At 41.6% G+C, this 16473-nt stretch overlaps 1 protein-coding gene across 5 annotated transcripts in view; it reads left to right on the forward strand.

Annotated features, from left to right (window-relative positions):
* BBS9 (Bardet-Biedl syndrome 9) overlaps positions 1-16473 on the forward strand; it is a 580121-nt gene that overhangs the window by 474897 nt on the left and 88751 nt on the right. For all 5 annotated transcript variants that reach the window (XM_073630475.1, XM_073630476.1, XM_073630474.1 and 2 more), the window contains one exon: positions 1261-1443. In XM_073630475.1, the coding sequence (XP_073486576.1) occupies positions 1261-1443 (183 nt within the window). The remainder of the gene's footprint in view (positions 1-1260; positions 1444-16473) is intronic.

Below are 16473 nucleotides of genomic sequence, written 5' to 3' on the forward strand. Positions count from 1 at the left end.
GAAAGAACATTTTGGCTAAAATAAGGTGTTATTTATTTTATATATATCTATATATCTATATATATATAGATATATAGATAGACCAGGCCAAGCCCACCTTCTTCCATTGCTACGTAGTCCAGTTCTGATGTTCATGACCATTGTAGAAGCTTTTGGCTGTGGACATGGGTCACCATGGGCTTCACAGCCCCATACACAACAAACTGCAATGACCATTTTTTTTGCTTTCACCACGTAAACTTCCTGGACAACATGGTCACCTGCTGCCTAATATATCCCACCATTGTTCAGATTACAATTTTAACGAGATATTCCCCTTACCTGTCAGTGGTTATAATGTTATAGCTGATTGGTGTATGTGTATATGTATGTATATATGTGTATATGTATATATATAACTTTTGCGTAGAGTAGAAATGTGGTCAGGCTGCGGAGATTACAATATTTTCATATTCCTAAAGAGGAGTAAATATGCTTTAAAACAAACCCCCATTGTCCTCTATAGCGGTGTTTCTCAACTCCAGTCCTCAAGGCGCACCAACAGGTCATGTTTTCAGGATTTCCCCCAGATGAAATGGCTGTGGTGATTACTAAGGCATTGAAAACTGATCAAATCACCTGTGCAAAATAGTGGAAATCCTGAAAACATGACCTGTTGGTGCGCCTTGAGGACTGGAGTTGAGAAACACTGCTCTATAGCTACGCTATCGAACATCTCATCCTCAAAACTCACAAAAGAAGCAGTGAAGCCCTTCAAGTCGGGTCTCGGCATTCTGCTCCCTCCCTCCATCCCCAGTGCACCTCCTCTGTGTTTACATTGCAGAATATCAGAGAATTTAAGGCTGACAAGTCACCTGTGAAAAGGGCAAGCAGAAGTTGAGCTACCAAAATAAAAGTGAAAGTGCTTTCAGTTGTGGAAAACTAGAGTGCACCACAGTGTCTGTAGCTACAGAAGTGAGTGAGAGCTAACCCTATTTACTTTTTGTTTTTGAAAAACATTTTAAGTCTATAGTCTTTTAACAGCTCGGCTTTTAGGTGCAGCAGATTGAAAGACTTTATATTATTATATACACATCTGTGTAACATATACTAATACTGTATTTATAATACACTGGTATTTTTAATACACACAGAACATCTTATTTGCATAAGATGCAATGTTAAAATAAAATAGACCAAAAACAGTAGGCAAAATGAACTGAACAGTTTGTGTATCTCAAAATGGATTATTAAACTGGATGCATCTTGTATATCTTACAGGTTATTGGTATAGCAGATGCAGCTGAAGAACTACAGAATAGCCTGTTCCGGGCTTTCACAAAGCTGAAAAGTGCAACACAGCTGATAATTCTGCTAATAGGATTGTGGCAGAAACTTAGTAAAGACCAGATCACCATTTTGGAAGCCACATTTCTGCCACTTTTACAGGATGGGCAAGAATTGGTAAGTTGATGTTTTATCGGAGTGTTTTCCAACTTTCTATAGTATATAACTCTCCACAAAAGCTAATGTATAAAGGGTTCTTCTTAGTATATCTCAAAGAGCCCTGGACATGACATTTGTTACCACTCCTTCTTAATTATGTATACTGTAAATGTTTTCACACAATCCATTATTCTAAAAATGAATCTAAATCATAGCTGAACAATATTTAGCTTGTTAACACACTTATGATAAACAATTGTCTTGATTCTTTTTCATAAGATACAGTGTTCAACTTTTTTATCCTTCTTTGCATCTAAGCGCTGTTGATCTCCACCATGCTTTTTCAGCCGCTTCCTGTTTATCTGTCCTTTTACCAGAAATGGATTTCTGTGGACCAATTTACTGATTGTGATAATGGTGACCCATAAACATGCAATGTTATTAGCGGATTGGTTGTAGTATCCGACAGGTCCGCATATGACAAGCTGACAGCGCAGGAGCACAATTGGGAAACAATTGTCAACTCATTACAGGATGTGCATACTACAGACATCCAAAGAAAACCCAATCAAAGTACACAAGATAAAATATATATGAAAAACCATGCACCTTAGTTTAATGTGAAAAAAAAAAAATAAATAATTGTCAGCTGCAGTAATGATATGTGCTGTATAGTAATACAAAATAAATGTGACTTCCGACGCCGGCCGATACCCACCACTTACAAATGCTGTGTACACCAGGTGCCAGGTACAAAAGGCACTTTTCAACTTGAGTGTATCTCTACCCTATTTTATAAATAAAATGTATTAAGTGGTTTTACGTGATGAGGTCTCTCGCTGTCATCCTTCCCTCTGAGTGACTACCCAGGCATAACGAGTGGAGGTGGATTTATTCAAGTGACAGTGATCAACAAGGGGAATGCCCCACAAGCGCAATAGAGCATACTAGCGATAGCTGGTCACTACCATGTAGTGAGTGCAAGTCAGTATAGGGCACCATAAGCACAAGTGAAACAGAGCACAGTTGTATGATTTAAAGAGCACTGACACAGCATCACTTGAAAGATCACTGTTGGACTGTGTTTAATAATATTTTTGTTGGGGGTTAGATTTGTATACACATAGTTGTATGATTTAAAAAACACCAGCACAGTATCCCTAGAAAGATCACTGTGGGATTTTAATATAATAATTCATTTTCTTCTGGAATTTAATTGTCACTGTTGGTTTGTGATATTACCTTTATCACATTATTAGTGGAAAGCTCAGTTTTCAAAGTACACAAGATGCCTGTAATATGTTCTGTCCTTCTGCCCTTTTGCCACACCCCCCTCCACTGCTTGCTGGCAAAATGACAGTAGGGAGTTGTTGCATGAAAGCAGCTGCTGTAGAAGCTGCCGCTGCTGTTCAGGAATGCACTGTCTGACACAATGTTGATACACTGTTCAGACGCAGATAGAAAGATGCAAAGAAACATGCATATGGTGTCAGTTCAAGCAATCTGACAAGCTAAAAAAAAAAAAAAAATGTTTTTCATTTTTCATAAACAAAAGAAAAAAAACACAGATACAGGCATTGTGGATATAGCAAATAAGTAAGAAATCTCAATTTCAGTTCATTTATTGTAGATGTGGTGTGTAGTGTAGACCAAGAGGCAACTACGTGTAGAAGGGCCGCTTGGTAATATCTTGTAAGGTTTGGGAACGCTAAACCACTATCAGTATGTGAAGGTGTAAGTACCGAACAGGGGATTCTTGCCTTTTACTTTTTCACTTATTGAGGGATGCAGGGTTCATCGACATTTGGGCTAAACTGCTACCTACAGGAGGGTTTGTACACTGGCAAACAAGCAACAGTGATCAGCCTGCTATAACCACTCCCACTCCTAGCATCCTTCATTTTTTTTGCTAGTGTCCCTGGAGGATAGACACTCTACTTAGAAAAGTCTAACTGTGTAACTGCCTAATTTTTTTTTCTTGTTCGTGTCTTTTTTATTAATACATTAAGTGACATTATTCAGGATCAATAGGATATGCAGCTGCAGCTTGGACACTGGAAAAAAGGGCTAAAAGCCAGTCCAGTGTAACCCCTCACACTCATGGCATGCTTCGATTTTTGTGCTGCAGAAGTCTCATCTTTGCTCTGAGGGAAGAAAATCGTGTGTTATTTTCCTCTTTTTTTTAATCAAGATCTTTTTCAACTAGCAGGATTCTTCAGTTGCTTTAAGGCCACTGGGGCTAATTCTGCAGCTTTCTGGATTGACTGAACCTTGGCATAACCCTGGGGGCCATATCTAGACCCTACTGTAAGAAAAAAGCAGGATTGGCCTGTAGTTTGCTTTGGGCACTGGTCTCTCCTAGACACTATTGGTGTAACATGTGAGTTAGCCACAGAGTGTTTCACAGGTCCAGGGCCACTATGCGCCCATCTGTTGGAACTGTGGGAATCGCAAAGTATCATGTGGTATCTGTGGTGAGTCATTATTTTACCTTTATGGGAGCCTGGGTTTGTATCGCTGGCTCTCTGAGCCCTCTAAAGGGTCAACTCAGGAATCCTGGTTGTTGATGATATGCCAGATTTTATAAAGGTCTGGCACTGGGTTCAACACGTTTGGTTGCAGGTTGACGTTGGGAGAAAAGGCAGAAAGTTTGGAGTCTGGTTCTGGCTGGGCCATTTTCAGTTGCGAACGGGCTTTGGGATTGGCCGTAATACCATTTTTTTTTTTTAATTGAAGCCCTTTATGCTGGCTTTTGCTGGACTTCCATACTGAGCCTTCTTCCTAATGGACACATTAGCATTGAAATATAGGAAGAACCCTTTCTTCCAGATGGTAGCTAAAAGTAAGTTTTCCATATATGTGCCCTAATACTGCCCCTTCCGTCTTTGCAGGTTATAGCCCTCTCCTCCTCTGGTAGTGTCTAATTACTCTCTGTGCTGGCAGAAATTTTATATAGCTGCTGGTGGAGGATGGAAGGGAAATACTATACATTGTCCCTAAATGAAAGTTCTTAGTCTGCTGACATCACAACCAAGATGGCAGCACCCAGCTAAATTCTCCAAGCTTTTAGTCTACACAAGGGTAAATAACATGCCTAAAATACTTTACATATACAAATAACCTTACAAAGACACAGTGGTGTAGTGGGTAGCACTCTCGCCTAGCAGTAAGAAGGGTCACTGGTTCGAATCCCAACCACGACACTACCTGCCTGGAGTTTGCATGTTCTCCCTGTGCCTGCGTGGGTTTCCTCCGGGTACTCCGGTTTCCTCCCACACTCCAAAGACATGCTGGTAGGTTAATTGGATCCTGTCCAAATTGTCCCTAGTATGTATGAATGTGTGTTAGGGACCTTAGATTGTAAGCTCCTTGAGGGTAGGGACTGATGTAAATGTACAATGTATATGTAAAGTGCTGCGTAAATTGACGGCGCTATATAAGTACCTGAAATAAATAAAAAAATAAAACAAAGAGACTTTTTTACATCAATGCTCTGGTGACAGGGTCTTTTTATGGTAGGGTATCAATATATATTTATACAGGATTTTTTTATTTGCTAGTAGTACTGTACTATATGCTTGACAGTTAGCAGTTGTTTTAATATGTATTTTTTTTTTATGTTGTCCTAATTTTTTACTGCTGCATGCCTATAAATACATAGTACTTTAAGGTGGGAAAATACTGTCTACATTGTGATTATTGTTGGTAGTATTTTTACGTAGTTGTAAAAAAACACTGCTCAAAAAAATTTAAGGGACACTTTTTACTCAGAGTATTGCATCAAGTCATTTAAACTCCTGGGATATTCATCTGGTCAATTAAGTAGCAGAGGGAGTTGTTAATCAGTTTCAGCTGCTTTGGTATGAAGGTAATTAACAACAGGTGCACTAGATGGGCAACAATGAGACAACCTCCTAAACAGGAGTAGTTTAGCAGATGGAGGCCACTGACATTTTTCCCTACACATCTTTTCTGACTGTTTTTTCACTAGTTTTGCATTTGGCTAGGGTCAGTGTGACTACTGGTCGCATGAGGCGATACCTGGACCCTATAGAGGTTGCACAGGCAGTCCAACTATTCCAGGATGGCACATCAATATGTGCCATTGCCTGAAGGTTTGCTTTGTCTCCCAGCACAGTCTCAAGAGCATGGAGGAAATTTCAGGAGACAGACAGTTACTCTAGGAGAGCTGGACTGGGCCATATAAGGTCCTTAACCCATCAGCAGGACCGGTATCTGCTCCTTTGTGCAAGGAGGAACAGGATGAGCACTAACAGAGCCCTGGTGTAAATGTCTCTGACCAAACAATCAGAAACAGACTTCATGAGGGTGGCCTGAGGGCTCTATGTCCTCTTGTGGGCCCTGTGCTAACTGCTTGACACTGTGGAGCTTGTTTGGCATTTGCCATAGAACACTAGAATTGGCAGGTCCGCCACTGGTGCCCTGTGCTTTTCACAGATGAGAGCAGGTTCACCCTGAGCACATGTGACAGACGTGAAAGGGTCTGGAGAAGCCATGGAGAAAGTTATCCTGCCTGTAACATCGTTCAGCATGACCGGTTTGGTAGTGAGTCAGTGATGGTCTGGGGAGGCATATCCATGGAGGGACACACAGACCTCTACAGGCTAGACACCCTGACTGCCTTTAGGTATCGGGATAAAATCCTTAAACCCATTGTCAGACCCTACGCTGGTGCAGTGGGTCCTGGGTTTCTCCTAGTGCACTACAATGCCCGGCCTCATGTGGCAAGAGTATGCAGCCAGTTCTTGAAGGATGAAGGAATTGATACCATTGAATTGCCCCCATGCTTGCCTTACCTAAATCCAATAGAACACCTCTGGGACATTATGTTTCGTTCATTCGACGCTGTCAGGTTGCACCTCAGTCTGTTCAGGAGCTCAGTGATGCTCTGGTCCAGATCTGGGAGGAAATACCCCAGGACATCATCCGTCATCTTATTAGGAGCATGTCCCGACGTTGTCAGGCATGCATAAAAGCACGTGGAGGCCATACAAACTGCTGGGTACCATTTTAGGTTGCTGTAATGAAATTTCAGTAAAATGGACTAGCCTGCTGCATCATTTTTTCACTTTGATTTTTGGGGTGTCTTTAAATTCAGCCCCCTGTAGGTTGATCATTTTCATTTCTATCAAACGATGTGGCATCCTTTTGTTCCTAACACATTATTCAATCCATATCAGTATAGATATTCAGCATGATATTTTTCCCCATTGAGATCCAATGTGTTTTCAAAATGTTCCGCACAAGATTTATTTTGTGTTTTTAACAAATAAGTGAACCAATGCTTATCAGTAAAAAAAAAAAAGATCAATAGATAAGTGATCATTAAATACCCTTATATTCTTTCCAGAAATGCAAATAAACTGCAAAGCACTCTTTAATGCAAAGCCAAGCAAAGTGGTGGGCTAATGAGGCATCTCCCTCTTGTCATCAAAAGCTTGATTAACAATCAGAATGAAGGTAAAGAGGAAGACTGCTTTCAAGTCTGTATTAATAACATTGGGGCCAGTGGCTTCTTTAGTCATGCAGCTGGAGCTAAACTTTTACAAGTTCCTGGTGTTAATGTTCTTCCCAGGAACCAACACTAAAGACTGTAGCATGGGTTGAATGCCACTTTTTGACATTACCAGCACAGATGATGGACAAGGAGTTTGTGGTTACAAATGGGCCCTTGGCTAAAGACAAGTTGAAAAAATCTAACTGGTTCCTCAAACCATGCTAACCTATCGCAATGGTCACAGCGGGATGCAGGCTCTGCATCCCAACAATGTCAGCACTTTAGCCAACAATTTTCCTCCAGGCTCCTTGGAATTTTTAGCTTATGGATTTTGGGCAGAAGGGTTCAGACAAAACCACCCACTTAGTGAATTTCATATAGTTAATCAGGAATCAGATGAAATGTGCTCAGTGTATGGTCTGCTTAACTCAGAAAGTGTTAAAGAAGATCAGAAGTGCATATTTCTCCCAGAACAGGTTGCGTTTAGTTACTCCACTAATTTAGTGGCTCAGGAATCTCAGAATACTTGGAAATAAGAAAGTTTTGAAGCTATGGATAACTATACAATTGTTTTTTTTTTTAAGGAGAAAAAATGTGGCACCCTACATACAGTATTTGTCTCAGAACAAGTTTCTTTTAGTTGTTCCGCTAATTTATTGGATCATCTCAGAATACTAGGAAATAAACAGTGTCCTTAAGTTTTTGGTGAAAGAAAGAGAAAACTGAAGCCTAGGCAGCTGTGCGTTGCTGTGGATAACATTTCTAAACTTTCCATAGAAATATCTTTGTGTGACATAGTTCTAGCTAGGTGATCAAAATGCTCAGTGGGAGGATGGCAAAAGTTCACTTTCTGATATATGAGGAAATTAGTGAAGCTGAAAAAAAACAAACTACAGATGCTGTATGCAAAAGGTCCAAACTCAGCAGGAATTACAATTGCCTGTGCATTTAACTGAACCTGAATCTGTGTAACTGGAAAAATAAATAAACTGCCACAGAGAATAATAAAGTAATACCAATCAATAAAGAAGCTTAATTAAGGTGTGGTTTTAATCTTAAAGACATTAGATCGGTTGTCTTCATAAACCTCCCTGCATGTATTCTCACGACCTACGAGCTTTTCATATCATATACACATGTTGGAAAGTTTACTCAGTGGAGACAGCAGCTCCATCGTACAGATACACTGTATAACCTGCCAGTTTATCCACCAGTATTCTCCAGTGTAACCAAAAAAATATTTACAATCACAGCCATAAAATGTGAGTGTGACTGTTCGTTCTTGAGTCTTATGGGAGGTTTTCAACTGCTAGTATGGTCCAGTGGATGTTTACATGGTTTATCCTTCTGATTTTGTGTTTATGAAGCTTGACATTTTTATTTGCTTCGGGTTTTGGCCAGAAGTTCTGCATGAAGACCTTCCTTAGTTTAGATTAAATAAACAAATATTACCAAATTTATGCACAGTCTGGTATTTGAGTGGGATCTTCCTTTTGTTGTTATGAAGCTGCTATTTCACTATTTTAGACAGTTTTACATTTTTAGAAGCCTGGATCTTTTTTTTTTTCAGGAAATTTTTGTAATTTAAAATTCATATTTACCACTACCATGCTAGAGTTAGACTCCACTTTTCTTCAGTGATTTACGGCTATGCGGCAAACAGCTTTACCATCCTAAAGATAATTTAGCCTCCTGCTGTTCTGCTGTTTATTGTCTATTCATAACATACATTATGCACAGCTGACTATGTCTAAAGTTAGTCATACATTATGCAGTTTTCTCTCCTTCAACTTTGGGTTGAAGAAAAAAAACAGTCTGTGTTGATTAGGGGAATCCGACAGTGGGAGGCTTCCCCGCCATCAAAATCCAATGATTACTGCTGCCAGCTATAGTTGGCGGCAGTAATCGTAAGAAAAAAAACTGATTGGCTAGTTGTACTATCAATAGATCGACTTCAGTACAAGCAGCCTGCCCATAGATGAATTTAAATTCACCCGATTCATGCTGAACCGGCTGAATTTCAGTTAGTCTATGGGCAGCTTAAGGATGGTAACAAAGCCTTCCCTCCACTAGCTTGTATAGATTTTTGTTTTGATTAGGCAGTCGGTGGATATTGCATTACAAAAGAGGCGCCTTCTTCTGTTTGTGTTTCTTCCGCAATGGTGCCTCACTTGTTAACAAGGACAATAAGGTGGTGATGAAGATTACCAGTGGTGCTAATGAATACAATATGGTAGCAAAAATATGACAGCACAATGCAGGAGTGCTTTTTTACGGAATTGTCAGGGCCAGACCCTTTAGTGATGTGGTCAGTGCTGTTCAACAATATTTTTATAACACAGGATAAGGGCTAGTAAAGCACCTAACCTAAATGGCATATATTCATAAGTGCTAAATTTATTAAACAGTATGCGCCTTTTTCAAATAAAGTATATTATAGCATTGTTCCTGATCGAAAAAAAATAATCATGCAAGTGAGGTGGATGGAGGAATCCTTCCCACTGTGCTATAGCAGGGATTCCTCAGCTGTCAGAATACACTGATCAGCACTGCAACTGATTGGCTGCAGCCACTGATTGAATTAAAATTTTCCAACATTCCCATTCTTCTGATGAGTGGAAACAGCCACAGATAGATCATTATTTGGCCAGTCCCTGCTGAATCAGACAAATTTTGATCCATCAACTCCCAGCTTAAGGAGGCAGTCCCATTCATCTCCATAGACCACAACTGACCAGACGTGGCAAAGAATTGCTGTGAAGGATATGAACAAGGCTGTGGTAAGAGCAGTGCTTGTTTACTTAAGTATAGTTGCTCTAAACCTTGTTCTACAAGTCTGGCATACAGAAGAGAGTACATAGCTTAAAGTGTAACTAAAGGCAAAACTTTTTTTTTAGATTTGGATACAGTGAAGAGGGATTAGAACACTTGTCAGTTTTTATTGCGATCTGTTCACCTTTTAAGGAGATTCACCTTCTCTATTTGTCCTGTTTACCATTATCATTGAAAGTAAATATAAAAAACACAAATTTTGGGTTGTCTCCAGAAAAGTAATAGAGGGGGATATCTTCCAATGGGGACACTAGTTCTGGTGACCTGGGGGTTCCCAAGGAATTCTCTTAGTTTGCAGGGATTTCCTCTCACTTCCTGTTTGGCTATGGCACAGAAAGTGAAGGGAAATCGCCACAATAGGAAACAGATGGCGAAAAAAAAAAAAAAACAGGGGTTTTACCATACCTTGCTCTATGCAAAATGGAAAAAAAAAAGTTTTGCCTATAGTTCTACTCTAAACTATAGACCCAGTAAGCCTGAGTTACATTGTTTGTAAATGACTTGAGGATATTAAGGGATAAACGAAAATATACTGCAGAATCGGCATAGGTTCATGAAAGATCATGTCTAATATAATCAGCTTTAAAGTGATCCAGTGATCAAAAGTGCTAAGTGCACACACAATAAATGTCAAAATTTCATATAAATAGTAACATCATTAAATATTGAAGTCCATTCCAAAAATATTCACAGCTTGTACTGGTATTAAAACACGTGTTCTAGTGCTCCCCTTTATGTCTGTACTCTCACCTTAGAGCGTATGACCTCACATTTAAGTTCAGTCAAATCACGCTTGTGAACCACCCCTGGGTTCAGTGTCAGTGATGGAGTCCTGGGCTGCTCAGTTCTGCTGCTTCCACACTCGTGCAAAACATAAAGGGACTTGATAGTGTGATACTGTTTTATAAAATAATTTTATTAATAAACCATAACCCTTCTGACAGGGTACTCACATTTGCTGGGGGCTTCAGCGCACCACTCTATAGAAAGCCAAACAAAATGCCAAAAAGCCGAAATAGTGTGTCTCTCCGTTCTGAGACAAATCAGCTGTCTCTTGCTCCGTCCTGTCCCCTCCCCAAAATGTGTTGATCCAGGGATAAAATCTAAGTATTGCTGAGTACTGGGATTAATAAATTGGGATTAATAAAAGATTTAACTTTCCTAGTATTATTTGGAGTTTATTTGGAGTCCATATTTTGAAGTTTAAATATGGATGTTGGAAATGCTGCTTGAGTAAGTTGAGTAAGTAAGTTATCATTTGACCCTGTTTCTCACATTAGCCAAGTCCAGAAGTAGATGATGTATGGACTAGTGGAAGATGTATGTATGTAATAAAGTGATTAGAGGACAGAAAGCAAAGGGTGGTTGTCAACGGCACGTATTCCAAATAGACCAAAACTTTCAGTTGATTGGTATTGGGTCCAGTGCATTTTTATTTATTTATTTTTTTCCATCAGTAATTTGGCATAAGGAACAGAGTAACCAAGGTGGCCCTGTTTTCTGATGACACAATTTAGCAGGATAGTAACACACTACAGTATTGGCCTCAAGGGTGGTTAAGTGGCAGATGAAATGTAATGTTCATGATTGTAAGTGTAATCACTAGGTCATGCCAGTGGAATCTCTGCCTGCATTTCAAATGTACAGTATCTCACAAAAGTGAGTACACCCCTCACATGTTTGTAAATATTTTATTATATCTTTTCATGTAACAACACTGAAGAAATGACACTGCTACAATGTAGTGAGTGTACAGCTTGTATAAGGCCCCTTTCACACTGGGGCGGTGGGGGCGTTGGCGGTAAAACAGCGCTATTTTTAGCGCTGTTTTACCGTCGTTTTTGCGGCTGTATTCGGAAAAAGGGTTAAAACCGATCGCATAGCGCAGCTATATCCGCGGTATTGCTGCGGTATAGCCGCGGTATAGCCGCGCTGCCCCATTGATTTCAATGGGCAGGAGCGGTGAAGGAGCGGTGAATACACCGCTCCTTCACCGCTCCAAAGATGCGGCTTGCAGGAGTTTTTTTCTTCTCCTGCCAGCGCACTGCCTCGGGCTTTCACATTGAACAAACAACAGCGGCTGTTTTGGGTCGGTTTGCAGGCGGTATTTTTAGCGCAATAACGCCTGCAAACCGCCCCAGTGTGAAAGGGGTCTAACAGTGTAAATTTGCTGTCCCCTCAAAATAACTCAACACACAGCCATTAATGTTTAATCCGCTGGCAACAAAAGTGAGTACACCCCTAAGTGAAAATGTCCAAATTGGGCCCAAAGTTTCAATATTTTGTGTGGCCGCCATTATTTTCCAGCACTGCCTTAACCCTCTTGGGCATGGAGTTCACCAGAGCTTCACAGGTTTCCACTGAAATCCTCTTCCATTCCTTAATGACGACATCACTGGTGGATGTTAGAGACCTTGCGCTCCTCCACCTTCCATTTGAGGATGCCCCCCAGATGCTCAATGGGGTTTAGGTCTGGAGACATGCTGTCAGAAATCATGAAATCAGACCGAGACAGAAGTAGTTAAATCACACTTGTTTAATAATAAAAGTAAATAGAACAAACATAGTCAAAACATAGCCAGAGTTCAGGAACCGGAACTGATAGTCAGACAAGCCAAACATCAGGGAGCCGGAGATGAGCGTAGTAAAACAGCAAGCAGGATCTGGAGCCAGAAGGGATGTCAGCCAAGCAAGTCTTTTAACAGGAATGCAGGAGAGCGTCTCTGTGATGTTGACTAAGGCAAAGGCAGAGGTCCTCTGGACTGGACGACTTAAATAGGCAGGACTGACGAGCAGGATATCAGCAACAGCTGAGTAACTGTGGAGAGATAGGAGCTGGCAATTAGCTGACAGCTGAGCGGGCAGCTCAGAGAAGGAAGGGCTGAGCCCAACCCTGACAGTACCCCCTTCTCAACGACCCCTCCCCCTCGGAGGACCACTAGGCTTGAGGGGAAAGCGTCTATGAAAATCATGGAGGAGGACAGGGGCATGTATGTCCGAGGATGAGACCCAAGACCGTTCCACCGGACCGTACCCTTTCCAATGCACCAGGTACTGTATGCGCCCACGGAACCTACGGGAGTCAACAATGGACTGTATCTTCTGAATTCATGGCCTTTGCCTACTGTCAGAAACCATGAAATCAGACCGAGACAGAAGTACAGTTAAATCACACTTGTTTAATAATAAAAGTAAATAGAACAAACGTAGTCAAAACATAGCCAGAGTTCAGGAACCGGAACGGATAGTCAGACAAGCCAAACATCAGGGAGCCGGAGATGAGCGTAGTAAAATGGCAAGCAGGATCTAGAGCAGTGGTTCTCAACCTGTCCAGTGCCATGACCCCTTGATAAAATTCCCCAAGTTGTGGGGACCCCTAAAAGTAAAATGTTTTTCGTAGCGTGGGTTGTCAGCACCCAAGGCAAGACAAGTAATTTGCCCCCCTAACCCATGGACATTTAGCGCTCCCTGAGTCCCTTCCACTCGTACTAAAACCCCTTCTGGTACATTTTAGGATGTACCACTCTTTCTCTTTGTTCTCCCTTCTTTCCCTTGTATGTCTCTCTATCCTAATTTCTTGTTTTTTTTCCCCATCCTTCTCTCTAGCCATCTTTCTTATTCTTTCTCTTATTCTTTCTCTCCCTTTTTCTTTGTTCCTTGCCCTCTTTTTCTCTCCCCTCCATGTATTCTCTATTTTTATTCCTCCTCTTAGTGGGGGGTGGGGGGAATGGGATGAGTGGCAGTGCTGACGGGGAGTTGGGATCAGTGGCAGCGCTGGGGGGAGTTCTGATCAGCCAACTTGGGTGCTCTAGTCCTCTAGTCTCTGCCCCTAGCCATGCCTTGAAATGAATGTGCGGCTGTGAAGAGGCTGAGTGGTTGGCCACAGGCCTCAGAGACAGCCCAGGATTCGGTGACCCCTGGCAAATCTTCATTTGACCCCCAAGGGGGTCCCGACCCCCAGGTTGAGAACCACTGATCTAGAGCCAGAAGGGATGTCAGCCAAGCAAGTCTTTTAACAGGAATGCAGGAGAGCGTCTCTGTGATGTTGACTAAGGTGAAGGCAGGGCTCCTCTGGACTGGACGGCTTAAGTAGGCAGGACTGACGAGCAGGATATAAGCCACAGCTGAGTAACTGTGGAGAGATAGGAGCTGGCAATTAGCCGACAGCTGAACGACCAGCTCAGAGAAGGAAGGGCTGAGCCCAGCGCTGACACATGCTTGGCCAGTCCATCACCTTTACCCTCATCTTCTTTAGCAAAGCAGTGGTCGTCTTGGAGGTGTGTTTAGGGTCCTTATCATGTTGGAATACATGCTTTGCTTCAGTATGTCACAGTACATGTTGCCATTCATGGTTCCCTCAATGAACTGTAGCTCCACAGTTCCGGCAGCACTCATGCAGCCCCAGACCATGACACTCCCACCACCATGCTTGACTGTAGGCAAGACACACTTGTCTTTGTACTCCTCACCTGATTGTCACCACACACGCTTGACACCATCTGAACCAAATAAGTTTATCTTGGTCTCAGACTACAGGACATGGTTCCAGTAATCAATGTCCTTAGTCTGCTTGTCTTCAGCAAACTGCAGGCTTTCTTGTGCATCATCATTAGAAGAGGCTTCAATCTGGGATGACAGCCATGCAGACCAATTTGATGCAGTGTGCGGCGTATGGTCTGAGCACTGACAGGCAGAGGCGGCTCTCTAATTAGGCGAAATAGGCGGTGGCCTCAGGCCTCGCAGTCATAGGGGCCTCGCACAGCTGGCTAGTTTACCTAGTTAGAGAGCCGCCTCATTCAGCAGCAGAGGTATCCGTCCTGAGTCCCCTCACTCTGCTACAGGGAGAGATAACAGACAGGCTGTGAGTGAGATGTGTGATCGGAGCTCACATACATCTCCGGATCACAGACAGGGAGAGCCGCTCAGCACAGCCTGTTCTGACAGATCTCCCCCCTCCCCCTGCTGCCCGCACAGCCAGACAGAAGAGGAGAGAGAGCTTCTGCTCCTCCTCCCGCCCTCTCCTCCTGTGTCTGCCCCGCCCACTCTCCTCGGCAGTGTTCTCTGTTCTGCCTCAGAGAAGGGGATGTGTGGGCGGGAAGATTCAATCTGAAGCCCAGGAAAAGGGGAGTCTGATCCATCCATCCATCCAGTCCCTCCTGCCTCCCAGTGAGTACACTGATGTAGGGGATGCTCTTCCCTCCCTTCTTCCTCCACCCCCCTCTCTTTCTTTCTTTCCATTCTTTTTGTCTCTTTCTTTCTCTTTCCTTCATTCTTTCCCCAACCCCCTCTCTTTCTTTCTTTCTTTCTTTCCTTCTTTCTTTCATTCCATCTTTTCTCTTTCTTTCTTTCCTTCTTTCTTTCATTCCATCTTTTCTCTTTCTTTCTTCCTTCCTTCCATCTTTCTTTCTTTCTCCATCCCCCTTTCTTTCCTTCTTTCTTTCTTTTTTTCCTTTCTTTCCATTATTTTTGTCATTCTTTCTTTTTCTCTTTCCTTCCTTCTTCTTCCACCCCCATCTCTTTCTTTCTCCTTTCTTTCTCCTTTTTTTCTTTCCTTCCATCTCTTCTTTTTTTCCTTCTTTCTTCCTTTCTTTCCATTCTTTTAGTCTCTTTCTTTCCTTCCTTCTTTCTCCACCCCTTCTCTTTCTTTCTTTCTTTCTTTCTTTCTTTCTTTCTTTCTTTCTTTCTTTCTTTCTTTCTCTTTCTTTCCTTTCCATCTTTCTTTCTCTTTCTTTCCTTTCCATCTTTCTTTCCTTTCCATCTTTCTTTCTCTTTCTTTCCTTCCATCTTTCTTTCCTTCCATCTTTCCTTCCATCTTTCCATCTTTCTTTCTTTCTTTCCATCTTTCCTTCTTTCTCTTTCTTTCTTTCCATCTTTCCTTCTTTCTCTTTCTTTCTTTCTCTTTCTTTCTTTCTCTTTCTTTCTTTCCATCTTTCCTTCTTTCTCTTTCTTTCTTTCTCTTTCTTTCTTTCTCTTTCTTTCCTTTCCATCTTTCTTTCTCTTTCTTTCCTTCCATATCTCTTTCTTTCTTTCCTTTCCATCTTTCTTTCTCTTTCTTTCCTTTCCATCTTTCTTTCTCTTTCTTTCCTTTCCATCTTTCTTTCTCTTTCTTTCCTTCCATCTTTCTTTCCTTCCATATCTATTTCTTTCTTTCCTTCCATCTTTCTTTCCTTCCATCTTTCTTTCTTTCCTTCCTTCTTTCCTTCCTTCTTTCCTTCCTTCTTTCCTTCCTTCTTTCCTTCCTTCTTTCCTTCCTTCTTTCCTTCCTTCTTTCCTTCCTTCTTTCCTTCCATCTTTCCATCTTTCTTTCTTTCTTTCCTTCTTTCTCTCTCTTTCTCTTTCTTTCTTTCCTTCCATCTTTCTCTTTCTTTCTTTCTTTCTTTCTTTCTTTCTTTCTTTCTTTCTTTCTTTCTTTCTTTCTTTCTTTCTTTCTTTCTTTCTTTCTTTCTTTCTTTCTTTCTTTCTTTCTTTCTTTCTTTCTTTCTTTCTTTCTTTCTTTCTTTCTCCACCCATCCCCCTTTATTTCTCTCTTTGTGACAGCCTACCAGAATAGGTAGGATCTGTGAGAACAGCTTCCCTGTGCAGGGAAAATATATCTTTATTATGCCCACTTACCTACCCCCTGTATTGTCCACTCCCCTATACTGTACCCTCTTAATACAGTTCATAATACAGTGGGGCCTCATGTCTAAGTTTTGCCT

Source organism: Aquarana catesbeiana, linkage group LG05 (genome assembly GCF_042186555.1).
Source record: "Aquarana catesbeiana isolate 2022-GZ linkage group LG05, ASM4218655v1, whole genome shotgun sequence".
NCBI classification, from domain to species: domain Eukaryota; kingdom Metazoa; phylum Chordata; class Amphibia; order Anura; family Ranidae; genus Aquarana; species Aquarana catesbeiana.